Source organism: Mauremys reevesii, linkage group 24, assembly GCF_016161935.1.
Source record: "Mauremys reevesii isolate NIE-2019 linkage group 24, ASM1616193v1, whole genome shotgun sequence".
NCBI lineage: Eukaryota > Metazoa > Chordata > Testudines > Geoemydidae > Mauremys > Mauremys reevesii.
In genome coordinates, this window is record NC_052646.1 from 3,476,781 (window position 1) to 3,503,386 (window position 26,606).

The following is a 26,606-nucleotide window of genomic DNA, read 5'->3' on the forward strand; positions in this document are numbered from 1 at the left end:
GGAGGAGAAGAGGAAAGACAAGGGCATTACCGAAGGCACCTGTGAAAGTGTCTCAGGACAGGCTTGTGGTTAAGAACTTGGGAGATCAGTCTGTAAAATGGGGCTAAGGACCCTTCCTTTCTCCCATGCTGCAGCTATGCTCTTTGGGGCGGGGACTACCTCCCACTTTGTGTGTGTCTGTGCAGCGCCCGGCACAACGGGACCTTGATCTCAATCTGGCACGTGAGAGCCCCAATCTCGGTCGGGGTACGTGCAGCGCCTGGCACGCGAGAGCCCCAATCTCGGTCGGGGTACGTGCAGCGCCTGGCACGCGAGAGCCCCAATCTCGGTCGGGGTACGTGCAGCGCCTGGACACAAGAGCCCCAATCTCGGTCGGGGTACGTGCAGCGCCTGGCACGCGAGAGCCCCAATCTTGGTCGGGTTACGTGCAGCGCCTGGCACGAGGGAGCCCCAAGCTCGGTCGGGGTACGTGCAGCGCCTGGCACGAGGGAGCCCTGAACTCGGTCAGGGTGCATGCAGCACCCAGTATGAGGGTGCCATGATTTCAGACGGGTGGTGTGCAGAGGGGGCCCTGAACTCAGTTGGTGTCTGTGCAGTGCAGTTGGTGTCTGAAATGCAAAAGCCTGGCAGTGGCCAAGCACCCCCAAGTGGCATGTCACGCCCGCCCCCATGTGCCAGTCAGTCTCTGGCATCACTCTGAAGTGAACGGGACCGGAGGGGTCCCGCAGCCCGTCGCGGGGCTGAACTCTACCTTCCGCCCTGGAGCCGGCGGCTGGCTCCTCGAAGAGCCCGATCTCGGCGTAGGACATTTCTCGCTTCACGGGGGACTTCATCTCCATGTAGCTGCCCTCCGAGGGCTTGGCCATGAGCTCGGGCAGGTCCTTGATGGTGGCGTAGGGGTTCTCACTGTTCAGCGAGCTGTTGCTGGCGCGCAGGGCCTCCTCCTTGATGTAGTCTGGAGGGTGGGCGGAAGGGTGGCAAAGGGAAGGCGGGTGAATACAGGAAGGGGGAGAAGCCAGGGGGCTGAGACGCCGGTTTAACCGGGAGGAGATGAGTTTGCTGGGTCTGTCTAGCTCCAGGCACGTGGGCTGCAATCAGCGCTAACCGGGCCCCTCATTGGAGCCTCAGCAAAGAGATGTAGGGCTGGATGGGGCCTTGCACACCGAGCTCCCCTCTTCCCCCAGGGCGTCCCACCAGGGCAGGGCAGAGGCCCACGGGCAGCGTGTGCAGGGAGCTTGTCCAGGCTGGAGCTGCTCTGGGGATACACAGGGCTTCTCCAAAGCCAGCCCAGCTTCCTCGCGCCCTGCTGAGCCCCCCACCCTACTCCCGCAGCGCCCCTTAGTGCCGCATTGGGATATGGGGTCAGCCCTGAGTGCGAGGGGAGAGCGCCCCCTCCTGAGCCCCTCGCCCTACGCACTGCAGCACAGCGCCCCCTAGTGCCGCACTGGGATATGGGGTCAGCCCTGAGTGCGAGGGGAGAGCGCCCCCTCCTGAGCCCCTCGCCCCACTCCCCGCAGCACAGCGCCCCCTAGTGCCACACTGGGATATGGGATCGGCACTGAGTGCGAGGGGAGAGTGCCCCCTCCTGAGCCCCTCGCCCCACTCCCTGCAGCACAGCGCCCCCTAGTGCTGCACTGGGATATGGGGGTCAGTGCTGCAGTAAGCACGACTCCTCCCCCCCCGCACCTCCCAGACCCCAGCCCAGGAAAACGAGGCCATCGGCCTGAGCGGAGAGTGTCTGGGGGAGACGACTGAAGGACCCATCACTCCCGTCCATGCGCCGGGGCCCCTGGAAGCCCCCGCCAGAGGGGGGCGCTGTGCTCACCGTTGCTGTAGTACTTCCCCAGGCTGTTGCTGTAGCTGTAGCTGCGGTCCATGGGGCCGCCCCCTGCAAACGGAAGGAGCCCCTGAGGCTGCTGGACACAGACAGACCCTGTGGTTCCCCCCCCCCAGCCCGTGGTACCTCCTTTAGCCACAAGGGGGTCCCTTCACGAGGCTGGGGTCTGTGTCGGCCCCCGCAGCCGAGATGGGGGGAGGCTGGTGAGAAATGGGGACTTGACTAGGAACAGGCAGCTCCCGTCCAGGGAAGGGTCTCCCACGCAGCATCCAGGGAAGGCCCCCCAGGGCCCATGCGGCTTTTCTCCCCACCAGCTTCAGGCTGGGGGTAAGGGGGGCAGTTTTGCCCTTGTTTGGGGATGAAATGTATAGGACGCCGACCACGGCCAGCAGTTTGAGCTGAAATGGACCCAGGAGTCCCAGCTCCCCTTCTCCTGCTTTAATCCAGAGAGCTCGCTCTGCTCCCAGAGCCAATAGAACCCAGGAGCCCTGAGGTCTGTTCCCTCTCCACATCTCCTTCCCTAACTACGAGGCATCACTCCCCTTCTTGAGCCAAGAACAGAACCCAGGAGTCCTGAGCACCACCCGCTGCTTCCCAATCTCCTTCTCTAACTACTAGGCATCACTCCCTTCCTAGAGATGGGAAAAGAACCCAGGAGTCCTGCACTCCCCCATCTCCAACTCCTAACCCCACTCACCTTCCAGCACCGGGAGTGGAACTCATCACCCCACCCTGTTCTGACCCCTAGACCCCCTGCTTCCTCTCCCCACACTGGCTCCTAAAGCCCAGCCCAGCATATCCCAGCTGAGGCGCCACGCCCGGCTCAGAGCTGGTGAGCCTTCCCCCCCCTCCCTTACCTCGCTCGCGTGGCTTCAGCGCCGGCGCCCTGTGGTGCTTCCAGTCGGCGGGCAGCGAGGCGTTACAGTCCGGCCCGTAGGCCATGTTCTTTATGTTGGAGAAGTGCTGGTTGCAGGGCACCTGTGGCCGAAATAAGGGGTGGAATCAGCAGTGACCTACCGCCCCCTGCCCACGGGGTCCAGCTCGGCAGAGGCAGAGGTCAGCGGCCCCTTTGCCAGGCCAGGATTTCGGGAACCACAGGGTCTGTCGGTGTCCTTCCTTCTGGAGTGGCTCTTGCCAAACTAGAGTTCAGGTTGAGCCAAGCGCCCGCATTAAGAGCGGATGGTTCGAAGCGCTCTAAAATCCACGCGCAAATTCAGATCGTCCCCAAACCTGCTGTGCCTCGTGGCGTCCTGGGGTGGGGCGAGTGGGGCAAATTTGGAGTCATTTGGCCCACGGGTTCCAGACTGGGGGTGTCCAGCATCCGGGGCGCTGCTGGGGGACAACTGACCTGATGGCTTAGCTCAGCGGTGGGCAAACTTTTTGGCCCGAGGGCCACATCTGGGTATGGAAATTGTCTGGCGGGCCATGAATGCTCACGAAACTGGGGGTTGGGGCATCAGAGGGGGTGAGGGCTCTGGGGTGGGGCCAGAAATGAGGAGTTCAGGGTGCGGGAGGGGGCTCTGGGCTGGGACATGGGGTTGGGGAGCAGGAAGGGGTGCAGGCTCTGGCTGGGGGTGCAGGCTCCGGGGTGGGGCTGAGGATGAGGGGTTGAGGGTGCTCCGGGCTGGGACCGAGGGGTTCGGAGGGCAGGAGGGGGATCAGGGCTAGGGCAGGGGGTTGGGGCGTGGGAGGGGGTCAGAGGTGCAGGCTCAAGCAGCTCCTGGAAGCAGCGGCCATGTCTCCCCTCCAGCTCCTACGCGGAGGCGCGGCCAGACGGCTCTGCATGCTGCCCCATCCGCATGCTGCCCCTGCAGCTCCCATTGACCATGGTTCCTGGCCAATGGGAACTGCGGGGGCCGCGCTTGGGATGGGGGCAACGTGTGGAACCCCCTGGCTGCCCCTACACATGGGAGCCGGAGTGGGGTCATGCCGCTGCTTCCGGGAGCTGTGCGGAGCCACAGCACACGGGGAGCGGGGCAAGCCCCCAATCCCGCTCCCCGGCAGGAGCTCGAGCACCGGATTAAAACGTCTCAAGGGCCGGATGCAGCCCCCGGGCCGTCATTTGCCCACCCCTGGCTTAGCGGCACGACTAGCAGGCCTTGAACTGAGTCCTCCCCAGGGCAGGTTTCTGATGGTGGCTGCTGAGCAGAGCCAATACCAGGTTAGCCCGCCTCCATGTTATGGGGGTGCAGGGGCAGGGCCGCCTCAATGCCGCACAAACCCAACTAATTCTCAGCCCAGCCCAGCCCAGCCCCGGAGAGACGCTGCAGACAAGCTGTCTCCTCTCTGCCCGGCCCCAAGGGGGCTCCGTGCCTCGCAGCTCCGGAGAACGGAAAGGCTGGGAACTTCCCCGGAGCAGTGTCGCCCCGAGGGCTGGGGCTTACCTTGAGGGAGCTGGCCCTGTCCTGGCTGCTGGGGGCAGGGGAGGTCGGCGTGCACCGCGACAGGGTGTGGTAGCTTGGATTGGAGTAGTAGTGGGTGTAGCTGGGTGGGACGTCTGGTCAGACAGAGAAAGAGAGAGACAGAGTTAGGCCAAAGTCCCTGGGAGTCCTGTCCCCTCGCTGTCCCCAGGGGGTGTGCAGGGCCGTGGGCCTCTCCCCCTCCCGGGCCGGGCTCCGGCTGGATTCCCCATGCTAAGCCTAGGGCAGCTGGGATCAGTACTTCGGTGGGAGACTCCCGAGAGTGGGGTGGGCGGACTCTGCCGGGCTTGCTGGAGGTGCCGTGCTAACGGGAGCAGGGGGGTGACTTAGAGAGCGGAGCCCCCCCCACTGAGCGCCCTATGCCCTCACCTGGCACCGCGTACTCCGAGCTGTCCGTCCGCCCCGTGGTGTAGGCCACGGCCAGGTGTCTGTTCTCTTTGCCCTTCTGCCAGTGCCGGTAGCACAGGAAAAACACCAGCAGCGCCACAAGCAGGATCACCAGGATGATGATGCCAATGATCGCCCCCAGGGAGCTGTACCCCACCGGCACGGCTGGCACCATGGTGAAGGGGTGATCGGGGCTCCCTGCACGCCCGGAGGAATCATTAGACCTTCTGCCCAGAGCTGGGGACAGAACCCAAGAGTCCTGGCTCCCTGCCCTACCCCCCTCCGCTCTAACCACTAGACCCCACTCCCCTCCCGGAGCTGGGGACAGAACCCAGGAGTCCTGGCTCCCTGCCGTACCCCCTCCGCTCTAACCACTAGACCCCGCTCCCCTCCCGGAGCTGGGGACAGAACCCAGGAGTCCTGGCTCCCTGCCCTCCCCCCCTCCGCTCTAACCACTAGACCCCGCTTCCCTCCCAGAGCTGGGGACAGAACCCAGGAGTCCTGGCTCCCTGCCCTACCCCCTCCGCTCTAACCACTAGACCCCGCTCCCCTCCCGGAGCTGGAGACAGAACCCAGGAGTCCTGGCTCCCAGCCCCTGCATCCCTGCTCTAACCACTAGACCCCGCTCCCCTCCCAGAGTTGGGGACAGAACCCAGGAGTCCTGGCTCCCTGCCCCCCCGCTCTAACCCTCCAGGCCCCCTCCCCTCAGAGCTGGGGCCAGAACCCAGGAGTTCTGGCTCCCTGCCCTACCCCCCTCCGCTCTAACCACTAGACCCCACTCCCCTCCCAGAGCTGGGGACAGAACCCAGGAGTCCTGGCTCCCAGCCCCTGCCCTCCTGCTCTAACCACTAGACCCCGCTCCCCTCCCGGAGCTGGGGCCAGAACCCAGGAGTCCTCGCTCCCAGCCCCCTGCATGGTCTCACTCACATTTCTCACACTGGGCCCCGCTCCTGCCCGGCTCGCACTGGCAGCTCCCTGTCACGTGGTGGCAGGTGGAGTTGTGGAGGCACTCACAGACCTGGAGACACCTGGGTCCAAAGGTGCCAGGGGAACACTCTGCCAGGGGCGCACAAGGGCCAAGGTTAGAATCCGTGGGGTGAAGGGGGCTGGCAGGCAGGGGAAGGCCAGTCCCAGGGAGCGGCTTGGAGCCATACAGCTCCGCATCCGACCGCCTGACTGCCGAGGGAGACCGATGGTCGGTATAACCCAATACTAGAGCTGGCTGGGAAACCATTTGTGTTCCAGCAAAATGTTTTGGTGAACGACAAACAAGCAAAATGTTGGAAGATAAATTTTGACCCAAAGTTTCCGGGTTTTCATCCAAACCCTGAAAACCCCAAAACGCTGTGGCTGAAAAGTTATATTTTTTGAGTGTCAACGGTCAGAAACAAAGTGGAAAATATTCGGGTTTTTGGCCAACATTTTCGGGGGAGTTCAGTTGCCAAAAACCCAATTTTTTTCCAGATTTCTGTTTTTCCAGTGAAAACCCAGAAAATTTAACCAAAATCAGACATTCCCCAGGGAAATTTCGGTTTTAACCCAAAAACCTATTTTTTGTCCAAAACTTGTCGATCAGCTTCCCTCAAGACCCGCCCAGAAGTCCTGTGTGGGTGCGATGCTCCCCTCTGCCAGCAGTGGGCGCTGCCGGTGGCTCCTCAATGTGGTCTTGGGGCCGTCATGCAGCCCTGTGCCTTCCCCAGGGCGTTCCCCTGGCTCGGCCAGGGCGGGCTCTGCGACTTACTGGTTTCACAGTGGGCGCCGGTGTACCCGGAGGAGCACAGACATCTCCCGGTCACCGGGTCACACTGAGCCATGTTCTGGCACTGGCATGCCTGGGCACAGTTCTCCCCGTAGCTCCCCGGGGGGCAGCCTACAGAAAAGAAACCAAGTGGGTGAGGTCTGCGTGGGGAAGGAGACGTGTGATGCCCGGGCCCCTGCCTGGCACAGCCCGTACCTTCCGAGCAGTGTCTGCCGGTCAAGCCGGCCGGACAAGAGCAGGTCCCATCCACGGTGCTGCACCGGCCTCCGTTTGGGCACTGGCAGGTGTAGCCGCAGGCCTTTCCCCACGTGCCGGGCGGGCAGGCTGCGGAGAAGAGGAGACGTCCGTCAGTCCCACTATGCACCCGGCTCTGAAAGCTGCTCTCCCCAGACCTCTTCCCTGATGAGCTACTGAGTCTGTGTGTGTGAGATTCCGTCGCCCCCTGGTGGCTTCCCACAGAGAGGATAAGAGTCCTACTTCTGCTACCGGCTGAAGGAGATCTCCTTCAGCTCAAATGGCAGAGGCCTATATTTGTGGGGCTGACGGAGCTTCCAGAACCCCCAGATCATAGTCCTAGGGACCCTGTTGTGCCCAGATTCCTTATAACCCCTACAAGTGCCTACCCTCCTCAACTTATTCCCCGTTGACCTGTGCTGCCCGTGAGTTGGGACGCCCCCGGCAGTGGATGTGACTCACTCTGTGAACAGTCGCTGCCCGTCCACCCAGCGAAGCAGTCGCAGGAGCCGTTCACGTGGTGGCAGGTGGAGTGGTTGGAGCATCGGCAGGGCATCGCGCACTTCTTGCCGTAACGTCCGGACTGGCAGTCTGCGGCAAGGGAAGGAGAAATGGAAAGAATGTGGAGGGTGGGGGCGAGTCACGTACCAGCCCTAACCCGGCCCCATTGGATGGCTGCTCGTGTGAAACGAGTTTGCTGGGTCTCAGCCCAGATCCTGACGGGGACCAGGCAAAGCCACCGCCACAAATCGGTGCCGACCGACCCTGTTTGTGGGCAGCCTCAGCAGACAGTCCCAAACGGGGCCGTGGAGACAGAACTCCTTGTTACCCCCTAGAGGGGACAGGTCACGGGGACACATGGGCTGCTGTGCTCCCATGTGGATTTCTCATTCCCTCAGGGGAGCAGGGATGGGATTTGCTCTCTACACGTATCAATCTCCCTGAACCCTGGCCGGCTCCTGGGATGCCCGTAGCGTGGCCTCTGACCCTGCCTGCTGCACCCAAACCAGCCCTAGGGGCAGGGGGGCAGGCTCGAAAGGACGATGCCAGTCCCAGCTCGCGGGCTTTGTGCGATAGACTTTGCTCTGCTCCAGCACTGGACGGAGCCAGGCGCTCGCCCCGCCGGGACAGGCCAGCTCCCCCCAGGCTGAGCAAGGCAGGAGCAGGACCCCCCCTCACCCCAGCCCGCTGGCTCCGAGTGTCATCCTCACTTGGCATGGCACTTACTGCGCTGGCAGGCGGGGCCGCGGTACCCGGGCGCGCAGCTGCAGCTCCCGTCCTCTGAGGAGCAGGCGGCTCCGTTCTTGCAGGCGCAGGGCTGGCTGCAGTTCCGCCCCCAGAAGCCGTCGTCACAGACCAGGTTGCAGCGGGGCCCTGGGGTGGCAAGAAAAGGAACAGGGTGTCCTCTTAGTGGGGACCCCTCTTCACCAGGCAGCTGGGGGGGGCAAACAGGTCCCAGCGCCAACCCAGTCCCCTGCATGGAGAAATAAAATCTCTCACATCCCAAGCTGTCAGGAATGCCAGTGTTACTGTCCACACTCGACAGATGGGGAAACTGAGTCACGACACAGCTCCCTGCAGGCCCTACGGTCTCCCAGCCCAGCGCCAACCCAGAAACAGCCCTCTTTGAAGCTGCGCTCCCATCACTCAGACTCCAGTTAGCTCCTTATAACTCTGGCGCAGCCCCCAGCTCGAGTCTCGTCCACACACACGAGCCCCTCGCTCCAGTGAGGGGAGGTTCTTAACTCAAACTGGCTGGCCCGTCAGCAGGCACCGGCTGGCACAGCTCGAGTGCTGCTATTCCCCCAAAGCCTGCCGGAATTCCCGCTGGGCCACATGTCCCTGCCATCTGGCTGCGAAGGAAACCTCGCGAGCCTGAGCCAAGGGTAACCCGCAGGGACGACGGCTCGGAGAGGTGTGAACCGCCCTCCTTCCCCTTCGCAAGCAGCTTGCTAAGACCGGAGCAGGAGCCAGTCTGGCTCTCTTTGGTGCCATGCGTGGGTGGCGTTTGGACAAGCGCCATCACTTTATTTTGACCTTGGCCCAGGGGGTACCCCGCCGAGTCCAGCCACTGAGGAGGAACGGAGCTCAGGCCGCCCAGAGACCTCACGCCCATATATCCTGGACCTCTGCACAATTCACAGTGAGCTGTGCCTCCTTCAAGGCCGGTGGGAGGAGCTTATGTTGTGGGTGGAGCCTGGAAGAGTACCGCCCCCTTCTGTCCCTGACCTAGTCATGCCCACAAGAGCTGTGCATTGAGCTGGCAGGGATGCCAAGGGACTTCCTGGCTGCCATCATGGACAGAGACAGAGTCCTCCTGCCCCCTCCCCAGATCCCTGCCTCCCACCCAGCCTCCTCACCTGTCCATCCCGGCAGGCAGCGGCACTGTCCTGTGACGGGGGAGCAGCCGTCCGCGTGGCTGCAGTCACATTGACTGCTGCAGCCAGGCCCGTAGGCGCCGTTCTGTTAGCGAGAGGGGGATGCAGCCGGAGTCAGTGGCACTGGGATGGGATTGGGGTGGGTGATTGTAACCCAGAACCCTTCCCGGTCCCATCCTGCTGGTGCACGGTGCCTGCAAGCCTCCCCGGTCTGACCCCCACCCTGGCAGTGCATGCAATCTAACCTATTCCCGCTCTGCCCTGCCAGTGCCCATGGTCTAACCCACGCCTCCCCTGCTCCACAAACGCACATGGTCTAATCCATAACCCCCCTCCCCATTGCCATTAAATCACCCAGCCCCCTGCCCAGGCTGGGCCAGCAAGTGACTTTCCCAATCAATTCGTTAGCCCCTTGTTGTCATTATTTTGTCCAGTGGGACAATCACAGACAACCAAGATCCTGGGTAGCACGTGGGCACCAAGTGGGGAACGGGCACCGTTAGAGGCACCCGGCATCCCATCTTGCCGGCAGCCGGCTGGACCTTGCTCTGCAGGGGGTGCGTGGCAGGGGGGTGGCCGAGGGCTTGATGCAAAGACCACGGAAATGGGCACCAATGAATGTTGGCTCAGGTCCTTCAGTGACAGCTGGGATGGCCGTACAGGGCGCAGAGGCTCCCGGGCGCGGGAAGCGGCTGGTCCGAGGGGGGTAGGAACTTACCGCGCACGGCTCCTGGCACCTGCTGCCGTGCCAGCCGGCAGCACAGGCGCACGCCCCGCTGACAGGGCTGCAGGCGGCGCCGTTGGCGCACCAGCAGGTCTCGTTGCACCCGGGGCCCCAGGTGCCGGCGGGGCAGGGGCTGGAACAATCCCCTCCGTGCCAACCTGCAGAGGAGTGGACAGGTCGGCGGGGGATCGACGGGACGTTGGAATCGGAGGGCTTGGGAAATCCAGGCAGCTTAATGGGTGGAGAAGCAGGGCAGTACGGGGGCAATGCTGTGCCCAGTCAATAGCCCCTATGGGGGCTATACTGCCCCACTACTGTCCCATAGCCGGATGGGTCTGGGTATTAGAGGGGAGCGAAGCTTTCAGCGGGTCCCTGGAAGGAGCCTGATCTCAGACACTGCTCCAGCCTGAGGGTGCCTGGCCCCACTCACCTCTGGGTGCCCCAGCTCGCGGCTCTGGCTGGGGGTCCAGGGGGTGTGGACCACGCCCGCTGGGAGAGGTTGCCTGTGGAAGGAGTGGCATGGGACGTCCTGCCAGACCCTGAGCCTGGTGGAGGGTTCGTACCAGGAGCGGAGCTGGGGGAGGGGGAACCCGGGCTGGTTCCAGCCGGCCCCTGCCCACACTCCAGACCCAGGGAGCCAGGGCGGAGAGGGGTATCCACAAGGCCTTTCTGGAGTGAACTTGAAAGGGTTCCCACAGCCCTTGCAGGGAACTGTCTCCCCCATCCCAGCCCTGTCTGGGGGCACAGCTAGAGCCCGCTGGGGGTGGGAGGAGGGGAGCCGGGGCTGTGCCCTCCCTGTCCTGAGCGATCCCAAGGGCGCCGCCTGCACCCTACCTTCTTTGCAGATGCAGGTGCCATCGATGGGGGAGCAGGCGAAGGCGTTCTTGCAGGCGCACTGCATGGAGCAGTTCACGCCGTAGGTGTCGGCGGGACAGTGGCTGGAGCAATGCTCTCCCTGCAAATACAAGGAGACAATGAAGGGGTGGGGGGGGCTAGAGTTGAGGGGGGGCAGTTACTCGCCATCTGCTGCCCTGGGGTGGGTCCGAACCTCCCACCCAGAGGCGAGTAGCCGTAATACTTTGTGTTGCTACAAAACCAACCACCTAAGCATCACAAAGTTATCCCTGCTCTAATCACTAGATCCCACTCCCCTCCTCGAGCCGGGAATAGAACCCAGGAGTCCTGACACCCAACCCCCACCTGCCCTAACCCACTAGACCCCCCGCTCCCCGAGTCAGGAATAAAACCCAGCAGGAGTCCCGACGCCCCATCCTCTGCTCTAACCATTAGACAACGCTCCCCCTCTCAATCCCCATAATTACCAAGACATTAACTGCCTTGTTTCCCGGTGTCCCCGCAGGCTGGGCCCCGGACTCACCGTGTACCCCGGGGCGCAGTGGCAGAGCCCCGTGGCCCCATCACACGTCCCTCCGTTCAGACAGAGGCAGGGCTCCTGGCAGCTGGCCCCGTAGTATCCGTGGGGGCAGGTCTCGTTGCAGTGCAGGCCCGCCCAGCCCGGTTTGCAGGTGCATTCTCCGCTCATGGGGTGGCAGCTGGGCCCCGGGGAGAGGGAAGAGAAACACGTGCCCATCAGAGCCCCCCCGCGGAGCAGCTGGGGTGGGTTTGTGCCAATCCCGTGGGGCAGGCCCTTTCTCTGAGAGCAGCAGGACAGCAGGGGCTGCGGGGCGTCGCGAGCCGGACACCCCATGTATGTGTCCACTCAGTGGCTCCTGAGTGGAGTCTGCATGTTCTGGATCTGGGCCGTTCGCCCCCCCCTCCCCCTCCAGAGCCTGGATCCCAGGGGTGATTCCCCTGCCTGCTGCTGCTGCAAACGGGAATCCTGCATTCCAGCCCTGGGGGGCACAGGACGGATGGTGCCATGTTATTCCCCTTATGCCCGCAGGGGGCAGCAACCCCACAGGACTGGAAATAGGGACCATATTCCCCCTCCCATGTGCACTGTTAACCCCTAACGCACTGGCATGTTCCAGGCTCCCACATGCATGATCTGCTGGGGCGAGGGCCCGCTCGGGTGGCTGCCAGGGTCCCTCCCCGGCCCCTACCTGTGGCTGTTCTGGGGCTGGCAGAGGCAGGGCAGGTGGCAGGTCAAGCCGTAGAGGCCGTCCAGGCATTTGCGCTCCTCGCAGCGGGGCCCGTAGAAGCCGGCCTCGCACAGGCAGGCCCCGTTGATGTGGAAGCAGCGGCCCCCGTTGGCGCAGTCGCACGGCTGGCCGCAGTCCTGGCCGTACTTGCCGATGGGGCACTCCTCCCGGCACCTGTTCAGGAACGGGCAGAGGGGAGGGGAGCGTCCCCTGTAGGCTGAGGCCGCCAAACTCGTTCCATGCAAGACTCTGGGAAATGCTGAGGACCCTCCCGCCAGCTGCTCAGCAGGGTGCTCCCGGCATGGGGCCTGCTGCACAAGGGTGCTATTCCCCTATCAGCCTCGGGGGGTCCCCTGGGAGGACACCCCTGCACAGCCTCTCAGGCAGCCGCTGGCCATCTTAGCCGCAGTCCCTGCAGGAACTTGTGGGGATCTCGATGGCACAGAATGGCCCAGAGAGCAGGGACGCAAATGGAGCTTGGGAAGGGGCCAGCGAACCTCCAGGGCTCCTCAGCAAGACAGGCAGGGCCAGCGGGGCTGCAACTGGTGTGAGAGCACGGCGGGGAAGCTGGCTGCAGGTGGGGAGCTCAGCTGCAGAGGTCATGGGGTGGTCAGGGACAGTTGTGTCTCATTGCTCAGCACAGGGGCCATGGTGGCTGCATCGGCGCACACTCCTCGTGCAGGCCAGCTGCACCAGGGTGAACCCTGACTTGCACGTGGGCAGCGTGTCTACATGAGGGGCTTGCACTGGTGCAAAAATCCCCAGGCCTAAGACTGCGAATGAAACCTTCAGTGCAAGCCCAGAGCAGGGCTGGGCTGGGGTTCTACCAGCCAGGGCTGGCTGCTTATTTAGGCAACAACAACACGACTGTCCTAAAGCGCCACGCAGCGGAGGGGCTCAAAGCCTTTGCCAAAGGATCATCATTTTAAAAATGGGGAAACTGAGGCATGGAAGTGCTTTGTCCAGGGTCACACATTAAGTCTATGGGAGAGTCCTGGCTCTGACCACTAGACCCCACTCCTTTCCTGAGCAGGGACTAGAACCCAGGAGCCCTGACTCCTAGTCCCCCTTGCTCTAATAGACCACATCCCCTCCCGGGACCAGGAAAAGAACCAGGATCCTGGATTCCCACTCCCCTAATCCAAGCCCGAGACCACACGATTTCTTTCCCTTAAAATGCCAACAAAACCCCTTCCTAACGATCCAAGTAGTGCTTGTCACTCCTGTTTGATTCTGGGTTTATTTTTTCCTCTCCATTGTTTGCGACACCCTCTCAGAAGCTGGAAAAAGCCCTCACTTCCTTCTCCCGCTGGCTGCGTCCCTTCCATGTGGAAAATTCCGACTGATTTCCCTCCTCGCCCTGGCCCAGCTGCTATTTACTTCCCCGCAGCACAGCTGGGGAGATCATCCCTCACTCCAGCTTTAACTGGCGCTCCCCAGGCTGGCAGGGCACTGCCTGTGCTGTAAGCCAGCCAAAAATCGGCACAGCCAGGCAGTCAACGCATTGCCTGGAGTATTATATGCATGCATTACGGTAACAATGGCTTTTCATACGGTGCATTACGGTGCCATTATGTGCATTACGGTAGCAGTAAGCACTGTATATACACGTAGCAAGAAACAGTCCCTGTCCCGAACAGCTTCCATCTCAATAGACAGGACAAAGGGTGGGAGGGGAAACTGAGGCACAGAGTGGAGTGAGGACATGCCAAAGTCACATGGCAGAGCTGGGGATAGAAGCCAGAAGCCTCATTCTCAGTAAGGCCCTTTACACCGCTCTGGCAGGACAAAACGGCCTCAAAGCAGAGGACATTTCAGTGATGCCTTTTAACTGCGAAGGAGGGTCCAGGTCTCCTACGTCCCAGTCCAGCGCGCGATCCCTCAGTCCACACTGCGAAGTGCTGGGATTGCAGGCACGCCAGCGTGTAAGCCGTAACCCCCCTCCACGCACACACACGTTAACACAGGGGTTCTCAAGCAGGGGGCGGGACCCCTCAGGAGGTCGCGAGGTTATTACATGGGGGGGTCGCGAGCTGTCAGCCTCCACCCCAAACCCCGCTTTGCCTCCAGCATTTATAGTGGTGTTAAATATAGAAAATAGTGTTTTTAATTGATAAGGGGGGTCGCACTCAGAGGCTTGCTGTGTGAAAGGGGTCACCAGTAAAAAAGATTGAGAACCGCTGTGTTAACACAAGCGAGTGCGAGCCCAGGAGCCGGTGCGTGGGTGGGTTGACACGGAAGGGTGTGAGGGACAGGGCGTTGGTGCACACGTGTGTTTGAAAGGCCGCGGGTGTCCCTGGGGGAGGCTGCGCGGGACAGGGACGGAGGGGAGCACGCAGTCACAAAGCAAGGGCTGACTGTCAAGCCGCCACAGTGAGACGTCAGGGGGCCGTCAGACAGGAGTGAAGTAGGAAGGGGCCCGCCCCACCCCCAGCTCGCCTGTAATTCGAGCACAGAGCATGTGTGAGGGTGAGGCCTCGTCTACACTTAAAAACGTCGCTGCTTTAACTAGATCCGAATAGTTAACTGGGTACAACAAACTCCCAATATGGACACAGTTATATCAGCATCAAGGTGTTTATACTGACAACGCTTATTCTGGTTTGGGAATTAAAATAAGCTACACTGGGGTAAGGCATCTTTATATTGGTATAACTGAGTCCATGGTGGTAGCACAATTTTGGCAAAAAAACCCAAACCCACCTTGCTAACTGACTTCACAGACTATGCAAAAGGGACCCCTGTGATCCTCCAGTCCAACACCCTGCGTAGCACAAGCCAGAGAAGGGCCCTGAATGAACTCTGTGTGAACTCCAGCCCATCCTTTAGAAAAACAGCCAATCTAGATTTAACAACTGCCCGGGATGGAGAATCCCCGCACAGCCCTTGGTAAGTTATACCACTGAAAATGTGAAGTGTAGGCAGGCATGTGTGCGAGGGTTTGTCTACACAGGGAAATTCTGGAATAGCTCCCTGTGTGGACACTCTGTTCTGGAATAAGATCGCCTTTTATGGGTTAGCTTGATCCACTTTGGAAACGGATTAAGCTCAACTGGAAAAATCATTCTTACACTTGGTCTGCACTTAAAAGTTAGATGGACATCGCTACACAGCTCAGGGGTGCGCAAAATTCACCCCCCGGAGCGCTGTAGTTACGTTGACCTCACTCTTGGTGTAGACACAGCTAAATTAGTGGCAGAATCATCCGTTGACCCAGCTTGGAGAGGTGGACCGACTACAGGGATGGGAAACCCCCTTCCATTGTCGCAGGAAGCGTCTACACTTCGGTGCTAAGCGCCCTGAGTGGGCACGTGGCCTCATTTAGAGGTGGTCGAAAATTTTGCATCTAACCAGCTTTCTGTCAGAAAACGCCCCTTTGACAAAACCCATTTTTTTCACCAAATTGCATCAATTTTAACAAAATTTTGGAAAAATGATTTTGAAAACATTGAAATGTCCCATTTTGACATTTCCAGAATGGAAAGTTTTGATTTTTCATTCTGAAACGACTTTTCCTTTCCCAAGCTGCTGTATTTGCTATGAATTATTTTACACAAAAAATGGTCAAAATGTTTGTGCAGAATTTCGTTTCGTGAAAAATTTCAAAACGTTGGCTTCTTGTCGCAATTTCAGGTGCTTTTTTTGTTACAATCTTGACTTGTTTTTACAGGATGAAAAACCAGTTTGCCAAGCAGCTCTATTGTTAATCCAGAATAAAAGTGTCCACACAGGGAGCTACTCCAGAATAGTTACAGACAACACTTTAAATTCCCGCCCTAACTTAATCCAGATTAACTCCCCTGTGTAGACAAACCCTAGAACTTGTGGGCATGTGCGTGTATGACAGAGGGGGAGCTTTAGCCGAGCCAGGGGCTCAGTAGGAGACCAGCTGACTGAGGTTTCTAGCTAAGCCTCACTGATTGAGGAATGTCTCTCTAAGCCATGCCAGTTGCTAGCTCCAACACGGACCCGGTTCTTTCCATGGCTGCAGGGAGTCGCTCTGCCAGACCCCACTCACCGCTCTCCGGTGTAGCCCAGAGCACATTGGCAACGCCCGGTGACCGGGTCGCACAGCCCGTTGTTGTGGCACTGGCACTCCCCCAGGCAGCCTGAGCCGTACCGCCCTTGGGGGCACGGGATGGAGCAGATGGTGCCCTGCAGACAACGGAACAGCAGTGTCAGGGAAATGCCGTCTCTGGGAAAGCCAGGGGACAGGGTGGGGGCCCCCGCACCACGGAGCCTGATCTCCCCCTCCCCCTGCGATTGGATGGGATGGTCCCTGCTCAGTGGCCCCAGACCCACCCCAAGCCTGAATGCGGCCACGGGTCAGCAGCGTGCGTGGGAGCGGGAAAGGCTGACAGCCCATTTCTCGCCCGGCTGGGGGCATCTCGCAGCCCTGAGGAGGCTGAACGGAGGGTGAGGCTCACGCCGCCAGGGCCGGATCATCCGGAGACCCCACGGCAACACGAAGGTGGCAGAGGCGGCATCGCCCCACGCTGCTGCACGGATCCAGCTCAGGGCTCGGTCCAGGCCGGCTGGGTCCCCCGGGTGTGAGGGACGGGGCATGGGTGGCACAGTGATCGGGGGAGGAGTTCAAACCAAAGCGGGCAGGACCCCTCTGCCCCCAGCTTGTCCCGCCCTGACTCTTTGCTCTCCGGAGGCCGGATGGGCCTGGGTTCGAATCCCCCCAGCTTCCCCGCAATACGTACCATCCATCCTGGAGGACAGACGCAGCGGGTGGTATTTGGGGGGTGGCAGATGCCCCCATTCTGGCAGGGGCAGTAAGCCGGGCAATGGAGCCCGTCGGAGCTGTTGAGGCATAGGAGCTCGCAGCTGGAAGGACAGGGAGAAAGGGGTGAGGGAGATGGACCCAGGCTGCAGAGTCCTTTCTCTCACCAGAGGCTAAAGAAATCCCACCCTGCGGCTGGGTCAGAACCAGCGCCCCCTAGAGGGGAAAGGCCCCAGATCCCAGTCCCACCCCCAGGCCAGCCAGAACCCCCGCCCTGGGGCTGGATTGGAACCAGCGCCTCCTAGAGGGGAAAGGCCCCAGATCCCATTCCCACCCCCGGGGCAGCCAGAATCCCCGCCCCGGGCTGGATCGGAACCAGCGCCTCCTAGAGGGGAAAGGCCCCAGATCCCAGTCCCACCCCCAGGCCAGCCAGAATCCTGCCCCGGGGCTGGATCAGAACCAGCGCCTCCTAGAGGGGAAAGGCCCCAGATCCCATTCCCACCCCCGGGGCAGCCAGAACCCCAGCCCGGGGCCGGATTGGAACCAGCACCCCCTAGAGGGGAGAGGCCCCAGATCCCACTCCCACCCCCAGGCCAGCCAACCATTCCCCACACTCACTAGGTGCCTGTGAATCCCGGCTGGCACAGACATGCCCCGGTCTCTCCATGGCACTTGACCGCGTTCTTGCAGGAGCAATCCAGCTGGCAGCCCTCCCCATAGGTGCCTGGGTCGCAGGGGACTTTGCACATGGGGTCCTTGTACCCGGGTGAGCAGACACAGGCTCCGGTGAGGGGGTCACAAGCTCCCCCATCGCCACACTGGCAGGGGTTCTCGCAGCGGGGCCCCCAGGACTGGCCATCGCACACTGGAAGAAGGAAGTGACTGTTGTAGCAATGACAACCCCTTTGCCCTTCTGCAGACGATGTCTAAGCACATCCTACGCCCTGGTGAACGAAGCCCTGCAATAGCCCTGGGAAGAAGGGTCAGAGTTTCAGCCCCATTTTACAGGTAGGGAAACTGAGGCACGGAGATGGGATATGCCATCCCAAGAGCCAGAAATAGAACCCAGGAGTCCTGGCTCCCAGTCACCTGCTCTAAGCACTCTACCCCCACCCGAGCTGGGAATAGAACCCAGGAGTCCTGATTCCCAGGCCCCGCTATTCTAACCACTGGCCTCCCAGAGCTGGGAACGGAACCCAGGCGTCCTGACTCCCAATCCCGCCCACTCTCACCCATTAGACCCGCTGCTTCCCATTAAACACATTGCTCGGTTAACGAGGGCTTAATTGTTATTGCATCTTTCAAACCATTTGCTAGTTATCTGTCCGGAAGCTGCCACATGGAAAAGGTTGCTTGAGTGTTTTCAGTGGTGACATTATTCAGCAGGAGACAAGGGGAAGTCACTCGGGTTAAGGGGAAGGAATTTAAATAGGGATGGTTTAGGCCAAATCCGGGGAAATCTTCCTATGGGAGACGGATCAGAACAGTCTCGCCAAGGGGCGGGGTGAGACCCCCGTGCTTCACAGATTTCAGACTATCCGCCCCCAAATCGAACTGGACAAGCCCTAGGGATCATTTCAGAAGCCCGGTGATTTCGGGGGGCACACAACACAAGACCCTTTAAAGCTACCTGACAGCCAGAGGGCACGGGGCCCTTTCCCCAGAGCCAGCCGCTTTTAAAGGCCCTGCAAGTTGAGTCCCTCCCCCCCAAAAAGCTAGGTGCTTTCTAAACTCTTGGCCTCAGCTGTTAGCAACGGGCCCTGGTCCTGCACCCCCTCCCACTCCCCCTGACGCAGGGGCTCGGGGGCTGCTGTTTGGGGAGCGTGGCATGAATAGCAGGAGGGAGGGAGGGAGGGAGGGAAGAAAGAAAGAAAGAAAGAAAGAAAGAGCCATGGCAGACAGACCGAGGGATGCAGTGACTCAGTGGGGGTTTGCCCACAGCTGGCTGCCCCTCGCTGAGGATACCCTGAGCAACCCCCTCCCCTCCTGTCTGGGCCATGGGCTGCAGCCCACTCCCAAGCATTTCCTACGCAGCCAATGACCCCCAGCTCCCAGGAGCCGCCCCCGGTGCGTGGGAACCCACTGCCTCAGGCCCCTGGGCCCAGGGGAAGGACATGGCGGCTCGGAAGCCGGAGTCTGGGTTTAATTTGGCTGCAAGTGGAGGGGGGAGCGGAGGCCCCACACGCCCTGGGCCCAGGCCGGGATGCCGGGGGGCTGAGGAGGGGCCAGGGCTGGCCAGGCAGGATCCCGCCTTAGCACAAGTACCTACCGTGCCTGGCGTGCTGATGGCTGGCCTCCCCCCTCATGTGTGTCCCCTAAATCCTAGCCCACCCACCACCTCCCCCCTCCCTCCACAAAACCCCTGGTCCCCTCCCTCGGTAGCCTCTCCCCTTCAGCCTCTCCCCATAACCCCTCCCCTCCTCCACAAAACCCCAGTCCCCTCCCCCTCCTCGGTAGCCTCTCCCCATAACCCCTCCCCTCACTCCATAACACCCCTACTCCTCACCCTCCTCACCCCATACCTCCCCCACCACTCTGCCCCTCTCCCTCACACCATAGTTCTTCTCTGCCTTTCTGCATTGTCAGCTCAAAGCCAGGCCCACCCCCAGACCCCCCGTGGGCTAGCGGTGACCCCAGCCCCTGTGCCTCCGGCCGGCCCGCCCACACGCGCTGCCTGGTGTCTGCAAGGGACGACTCCCCCACCCTCAAATCACCGGCCAGGCTCCTGGGGGCAGAGCCACCCCATTCGGCTATAAGGCAATGGCCCTGGTGTGCCGACCCCAGCCCATGCTGAAGGGGCTGGGCCTGTGGTACTCACCGCTGGAGCAGTCTGTGCCCCTCCATCCCTGTTCACACTGGCACTGGTCGGGAGCCACACACCTCCCGTGGACACACTCCTTGGTACATCTGGCTGCAGGGAGGGTAGCAAGCAGAAGGATTCAGTCAGCCTGCTCCAAGATCTCATTTTATTAATGTCTAACCTGGCATTTCCAAGGCACATTTCACCCCCAAACGCTATAGACTGGTATCACCCAGCCACCTCTGGGGTGTAACACGGCAGCTATATAACAGCGCTCAGCAACACTGCCCAGAGATCACTCGGCCAGCATTGAATTGCAACCACCTCTGAGGTGGAACACGGCAGCTATTCAACAGCGCTCAGCAACGCTGCCCAGAGATCACTCAGAAAATGCAGCCCCTTGCAGGGTGCTCAGCAATACTGCACAGCTATCACTCCCCCAGCACGGAGATGCAGCCCCCCCGGGTGGGGGATAACCTGGCAGCTGTTTAATAGCCACTCAGCACCAGGGATCACTCACCCGGGTCTCCCTAATCCCTGACCTGGAGCAGGGGCCCACACCAGTGAGTTGAATCACCCCTCTAGTGACCAGTCCATAGAGGAAACTTCCACTGCTTTCTCCCAGAGTCAATCACCCCCCCGCCCCCGGCTTGGCCGAAGGGATCCAAAGCTGATGAAACAGCAACGATTTATGGTCTGGTCTGAGTCTGCTGGGGCGAGGGGGTGGGATGAGGGGGCTGTCTGTGGGGATCAAGGGAAAGTTAGGACAGGCAGCCTGGTCTCAATCAGCCCCGGAGCATGCTGGCTTCCCAGCATGGAGCCAGCTGGAAGTGGCCAGGAAGGGTGCCATGGTAGCCAGGTGGCCTCGAGCCATGTGTCTGCAGGAGAGCTGGCAACTAAATCTGTGGCATGGAAAGAAATCTGAGAGGGCCGGAAGGATGGGGGAGGATCAAGGAGTGCGAGACAGGACAAACAGCAAGGAGCTGTAAAGAATGTGCGTCCCCTCTGGGGTGGGTCCTGGCTCGGTGGATGAGCCGGGGGCTGCTGGGTCTCTCGAGTCCATTACAGAGGTATGATTTCTCAGAGCGCAGAGGAGCCAGGATGTGTTTCAGGGCACACAGTGGGGAGTGAGGGGGGCTAGGAGAACTGGGCTAAGCAGACAAGAAAATGAACCATGACCCCCATTTTAGAGGTAGAGAAACTGAGGCACGGTGCTGGGGGCAGGGGAACGTTGCTCAGGATCACACAGCAAATCAGTTACAGAGCTGGAAATGGAACCCAGGAGTCCTGCGCCCCAGTCTGACCTCAGGCCGCCAGGCAGAATAACGCCACCAGAGCCCTTCGATTTCTGCAGGAGCATCGCCCCCTGGGGCCCATTAATGACTGTCGGGGACGGACTTACGGACACAAACATCTGCGCTCTCGTAGTAGCCCTGGCAACAGCGGTACCTCTTCCGGTAGTCAATTTTCACCGCCTGTCGGTACGCTGTCTTGTACACAATCCTGTGCAACACAGAGTAAAAAGCAGAGTGATCCCCACATGCAGAACGTGTATAGAGAACAAACCACACCTGGGGAACTCACCGCCCCAGGAGTGTGCTAGGGCTCACCCAGAGAACTTACTGTGGTGAGGTCGTGTCCGGGTTACTGCCACCGTGCTATATATATGGCACTGACTGATATGGACAGAATGTGGGTTACCCAGCCACCAGGGCAGAATAGGAGTTCATCAGTGGAGTGCCATGCTATCCAATAATTCTGGCGTTAACCTTTGGAACTCACTGCCACATGTTCCTAACCAGCAGAGCAAACAGCAACAAGATAATATTGGAGTTAATCTGTGAGACTCCCTGCCTCAGACTGGTGCCAGGTGAGCTCACCGAAATGGGAACAGACTAATGTTAACCTCTGAAACTCACTGCTGCTTGTTAGTAGCAGGGACAAAACAGTGGAACTCACTGCTGCCTGTTAGGAGCGGGGTCAGCTTGTGGGAGCTGTTCTGGGGTAAGCCCGTGGGATTCCCAGAGAACTCTTGGGGACAGTGAGTGGTGGGTTAGAGGACATTTGCCCCATCCCAGAGGGGCGCTCCTTACTTGTGCTGGGTACACGGCTTGAGAAAACTCCAGGTTCCATCGCACGAGTCCTTGGAGGCCTGAGCGTAGGGGTGGGCGTAGGACTCCTTCGTCGCCGTGGTGAAGCTGCCGGGGAAAAGACAGAGCCACTTCAGTGGCAGCCCAAGGACGGCCAAGGGAAATGGCTGATTCAACTCTCCCCATTGTGGCAGGGCCGTGGCTCAGTGACAGGGGCTCTGTACCTCCCATGCAGGACACCCGGGGTCCAGTCCTTCTCCTACCATCCTCATGGCAGTAGCCGGTGCCTTTGGAGCAGAGACACAAGGTTCCTGCCCTATTCCTGGGGACAGACTGCAATGAAGCAAGGTCTGCCAACTCCTGGTGCTTTTCATAAAGCCCCAGCTCCCGGAGTCATGAGATTATGGGGGACATACAGCCTTTTTTTTTAAATAAGGCAAGCTATTTCTAGCCATCATGGTTGTGGAGTAAAGCTTGAAATCGCAACCCCTAAAGGCTGAGACACCAGGAGACAAATTATTATTATTTTTAAAATCTCATGGGTTTTTTTGGTTCCTGGGGGTTATGACTGGGGGTTGGCAACACTGGTACCAGCACCTCTAGAGCCACGGAGGGATCATTACAGCCTGGAGCATCTCAGTCCCCGGCAAAGGGCTATTTTCCAAGTAGATACAGCGACAGCCTCAGGTTAACAGGCACACCTCTGGGACCAACAGCTCCTCTGTACGTGACGGTGTAAATGCCGGTCAGGCCAACCCTGCCGTGCTCCAGATATTACCATGTATTGTCGCTACAGAGTGTGCTGAGCCCTTTACAGACACGGACCTAGCCCTGGAGAGGGTCCGGTGGCCAGACACCCTCACAGCTGTAACCAAAGCTGACAGGATCACAAGCAAAAGGAGTTAACATGTTAACTGGTTCCTTGTACTCCCGATCTGACTGTCTGTCTCCATCTGTTGTCTCGTGTCTTCTATTAAGCTCCTTGGGAGAGAGACAATCCTTACGTTCTGTGTCTGTACAGAGCCTAACACCGGGGGGAGTGGGGAGAGTCCTGATCTGCGACTGCGGCTCCCAAGTGCGACCACAATACAAATAAGACATAAGAAGAAGAACAAGGGCAAGAGAAAGAGATAGGGATGAAAAGAAAAAGGGTGAGCAAGGTAAAGCAACACAGAAAGCAAGACTCCATTGCAAGGATCGGAGATGAACCCCCACCAAGAGGTCTCAGGGGAGCAGAGCGGAAGGCCTGGAACCACACGCCCATTTCACCCTGGGACTCCCCCCCCACTCCTTACCTTTCCCAATAGCTGCAAACATTGGGGTCGCTGGGGTTGAGAGAGGTCGCCAGGTGCACCTGCAGCCCCAGCAGAAGGACCACGTGCAGCTTCATCCTGGTGGGAGGAGAGAGAAACGAAGAGGAGTTGACGAGGAAGAAAGCCCAAGAAGCTCACTGTCAAGAGGGTCAACGAGGTGGCTGCCCACGCTGCAGGATTTGTAGTGAGGCCCAAGCACAAAGCTCTGCTCCTTGAGCTAAAGGACGAACTTTGTTAGCTGGTAGCAGTAGTAGGTTGTTATCCACTTTGTGTTAGACCTGCAGATGTTGCCAGAAGCTTTGGGAATCATGCAAGGTTGCTCTGCACCCCTGGAAAGGGGGCACATCCTGTTTTATTCAGGTCCTAAACTGAGCCAGAGAAGGACCCAAACCAACGCTGCCAGTCCAAACAGAACAAGCTGTAATCCAAAGTCCACCTAGACACCCTGGCCGATAGCAAGGATCGAACCCGGAGCGAAGGCGCCAAAAGCACAAGCTCCTACCACTTGGGGTAAATCCTGCCGCAGTGAGTCAGCAGCAGGCTGTCGAAGTTAACGGGGCTGGCCACTCGTTAGAATCTCATTCACTACAACATCGACTAGATTGCGCATATTGATATACGCCACCCATCCCCCCGCCAGCTTCGAGGAGTTCAGATCCGGAAGTGACCTTTGTGGTCAGCCCGTGTCTGTGCTGAGGCTAAAATCAAATCCCAAATTTGAGCATCACTGAATATTCAACAGACCTGTGTGCATGGCCCCCACCACACCAACCCCTCCAGAGTATTTACTGACTCCTCCCTCCCTGCTGCACTGGGATGTTGGACGCCTACCAACCTTGACACATCTGTCCTAAATGACTGGCCCAAGATCTCACAGAGAATCCATGGCTGAGCCGGGAACGGAGCCCAGAACCTCAGCCCTGCTGCGGTCCTCTGCTCGTTGGACCATCCTTGTTCCAATGCATTGCGTTCACTCTAGGTAGGTTCTTACAACCTCTCATCCTGGTCTCTGAGCCCCATCCTTCCATTCTAGCCAGACTGACAGTCCCCAGATCAGGAGGGGAAAGCTGCCGGAGCTGATGAAAGCACGAGGCCAAGCCCGTCTCCCCAGCGTGACGGGTGCTTTTCTTAGCTGGCTTTTCGTGTGCGACGCCAGCCTCTTCCCCGCCAGCCAGCTGGGAGCTCGGAGCAGGAAGCGCGGTGTGAAAACAGGAAGCAGGTTGTGTCGAGGATGCTTCCCTCCCGCCCCAGCTGATGGCACCTCCACATGGGCGGGCAGCAACGGCCGCATCAGCCCGAGTCTTCTAAGAACGCTACGTCCCGGCTGGAAACAAAGCAGGCCTGCTCGGTCCGTGTCGCCAGGCCTGAGCTCACCGTTACGTCCCACGCCGCTCATTGCCTCTTGCCTTAGGGTTTGGCTACGCTGCAGGTGCAATTCCCAGCTTGGGCAGACATGCGTGCGCTTGCTCTGTCCCCCCTAGCTCATGAAACAGTCCTGTAGCCTTGGCAGTCTGGGCTAGACACCCACGTACGTACCGCGGGTCTCGAGTGGGTCTATTTTTAGCACGATCAAAGCTAGCAGGTGTAAATCTACCTGAGCTGAAATTACTGCTCAAGCTCCTGCGTGGATATAACCTTGTATGAAGATGCCAAACTCTTTGGGGCAGGAACTGTTGTTTCATTATATGCATGTGCAGCACCAGGTGTCACGGGCTCCTGATTCAAGCCGGGCAAATCGTAGCTCACTGGCTAGTCCGAAAAAGTTTTTTTTTAAATTTGTTTCGGGTTAAGCTGAAATTTGTTTGACATTTTCAGTGAATCAAAAAGCCAGGGGGAAAAATTCACTTTGGGTCACACAAAAAGTTTTGTTTCGATTTGGAGCATTTTCTCCTGGTTTTTTCCCTTCATTTTTTTAAAATTAAAATGAAGGACATTTTCTAAATGACCAGCTGCTTTGAATGGAAAAAAATCAAAATGTTGCCTTGTGAAAATGTCCGAAAGGAAAGGTTTGGATTTTTCCAGAATGTCTCTTTTTTTTCCCCCTGACAAAACGATTCAATGAAACTGACGCAAATTCACAAAATGTTTCGGTGTCGCCAGATCTGAGCTTTTCACTGGGAAAAAAGTTGCAGTTGAAAAATGTTGCCTAGCTCTAGTCCTGATTTCTGACGGAAACCTCCGAGCACAACTGTACAACTGTTCCCACCTCCCAGCACAGAAGGATGAGACACACATCTCAGCTGGACAGTCTGCGTTTTGGCCTCAATCCCCTCACACAATTACGAGGCTACCTCAGCTGTGCTGAGCCTTGATTTGTTATTTACACCCGTGACCCGTGTATCAGGTTGGAACAGAGGCAGGTCACATGCAGCCTTGTAGGAGCTGGGCGAAGAACATTCAAAGCAGAAGCTCTGCAGTGAAGCAGAGACCCCGCAAGGTACATGGCGATCTGGGAGTCAGGACTCCTGGGTTCTATCCTTGGCTAAGTCACAGCTCTCCTCTGTGCCTCGGTTTCCCCACCTGCACAATGGCGGTAATGCTTGGCTAGCACTTGGAGATCCTTGCATGGAAGGCTTTAGGGAAGGGCAAAGGCTTATTCTAAGCAAGCTGTGGTCAGGCTCCCCTTTTCTCTGTGTGAGGGCCAGCGGCAGGGCTCTGTTCCAAAACTGCAGCATCGTCACAGCAACGCAACCCCCCTGGATAAAGTGCAGATTAACAATTCCTCTAGCATCGTCCTCTGCACTGGAGAACAGAGCCAGCCAGGCCAAGAGGCGTATCCCTGCACTGTACTTGGCTAGTGAAGCGGTCCCGATGGAAGGCGACGTGCTGCAGAAATCCAGCTCCAGGCATCGGCACTGAGGGCTTTGGGGTGGTGGGGTCAGGCAGAGAGTAGGGGGCTGGGCTGAGAATCCCAGATTCAGTGGCAAGGGAAAATGAGTTTGCTGCAGAGGGACAGATTGAATCATAGGGTAACAAGAGAGTGAACGAATTGTGCATTATAATACATATAATATTATCGTAATAATCAGCCCTGTGCACACTAGGAATTCAAAGGGTTTTGTAAAACTTAACCAATTGAGCCACACTAGATATCGTTATCCATATTTTTACGAGTGGGAAAAGGAGGCCCGGGGAGGTGATTTGGTGATGCAGGAGGACCCAGGCGTCCAGTCTCCCAGTGCCTTCCTTTCACCACTAGGACCTCTGCCTCTCCATAGCAAAGCGGTCTCGGATGGTAAACAGCAGGGCGATGCTCCCGCACAGGCTGAGAGAGTCTTTGGCTGCCTGGAGGGTGCGAGACTAGAATAAAAACATAAAACTTTCTAAAGAGAAAAAAAAAAGCTGGAGTGGGGGCGGGCTCTCAAATCCCCTAACGAGCGTTTGGCTACTCCGTGCAAACACCACACAACTCCGGGCCCACCCGGAGCCCCCAGGGGCAGACCCGCCCCTGGCTGGAATCTATAATTAGAAAATGATTTGCTTAGATTTTACATCAAGAAGCCATCTGGCTCTGACAGGCCGAGCTCAGACTTTAAGTTGCAAGAGCCGATAGAAACCCAGTCCCTGGCCCGAGGAAAACATGGCTCGGAGAAGAAAGGGCCTGGGGCAAGGGCCTTGGATGAGCTCGGCAAGGTTACTTCTCTAACTGAGGCTGAGTCAGACAGGAAGGGCTATATAAACTCTCCTACTTCAGGGCCCAAGCCGATGTCTCCCTGATAGGGGTCAGGAAGTAAGTTATTCCATAGCTGCCTCCTGCAAGGTTTCCTCTGAAGCAGCTGGTGCTGGCGAGCATGAGAGAGAGAGAGACTCCTGGACTAGATGGCCCAGAGCAG

General features: G+C 59.0%; 1 protein-coding gene across 1 annotated transcript in view; it reads right to left on the bottom strand.

Moving 5' to 3' along the window:
* The window catches only part of PEAR1 (platelet endothelial aggregation receptor 1), a 54,588-nt gene that overhangs the window by 1,404 nt on the left and 26,578 nt on the right, over positions 1–26,606 (bottom strand). The window contains exons 2-23 of the mRNA XM_039513424.1: positions 22,756–22,851; positions 21,464–21,568; positions 20,773–20,873; positions 19,389–19,481; positions 17,189–17,435; positions 16,551–16,674; positions 15,860–15,996; positions 11,803–12,015; positions 11,118–11,292; positions 10,574–10,694; positions 9,734–9,897; positions 8,998–9,100; positions 7,865–8,011; positions 7,100–7,228; positions 6,599–6,727; positions 6,386–6,514; positions 5,572–5,700; positions 4,627–4,842; positions 4,222–4,334; positions 2,695–2,815; positions 1,826–1,888; positions 752–955 (exon numbers count right to left, since the gene is read on the bottom strand). Coding sequence (XP_039369358.1) covers positions 752–955; positions 1,826–1,888; positions 2,695–2,815; positions 4,222–4,334; positions 4,627–4,842; positions 5,572–5,700; positions 6,386–6,514; positions 6,599–6,727; positions 7,100–7,228; positions 7,865–8,011; positions 8,998–9,100; positions 9,734–9,897; positions 10,574–10,694; positions 11,118–11,292; positions 11,803–12,015; positions 15,860–15,996; positions 16,551–16,674; positions 17,189–17,435; positions 19,389–19,481; positions 20,773–20,873; positions 21,464–21,568; positions 22,756–22,850 — 3,058 coding nt within the window. The 5' untranslated portion in view covers position 22,851. The remainder of the gene's footprint in view (positions 1–751; positions 956–1,825; positions 1,889–2,694; positions 2,816–4,221; positions 4,335–4,626; positions 4,843–5,571; positions 5,701–6,385; positions 6,515–6,598; positions 6,728–7,099; positions 7,229–7,864; positions 8,012–8,997; positions 9,101–9,733; positions 9,898–10,573; positions 10,695–11,117; positions 11,293–11,802; positions 12,016–15,859; positions 15,997–16,550; positions 16,675–17,188; positions 17,436–19,388; positions 19,482–20,772; positions 20,874–21,463; positions 21,569–22,755; positions 22,852–26,606) is intronic.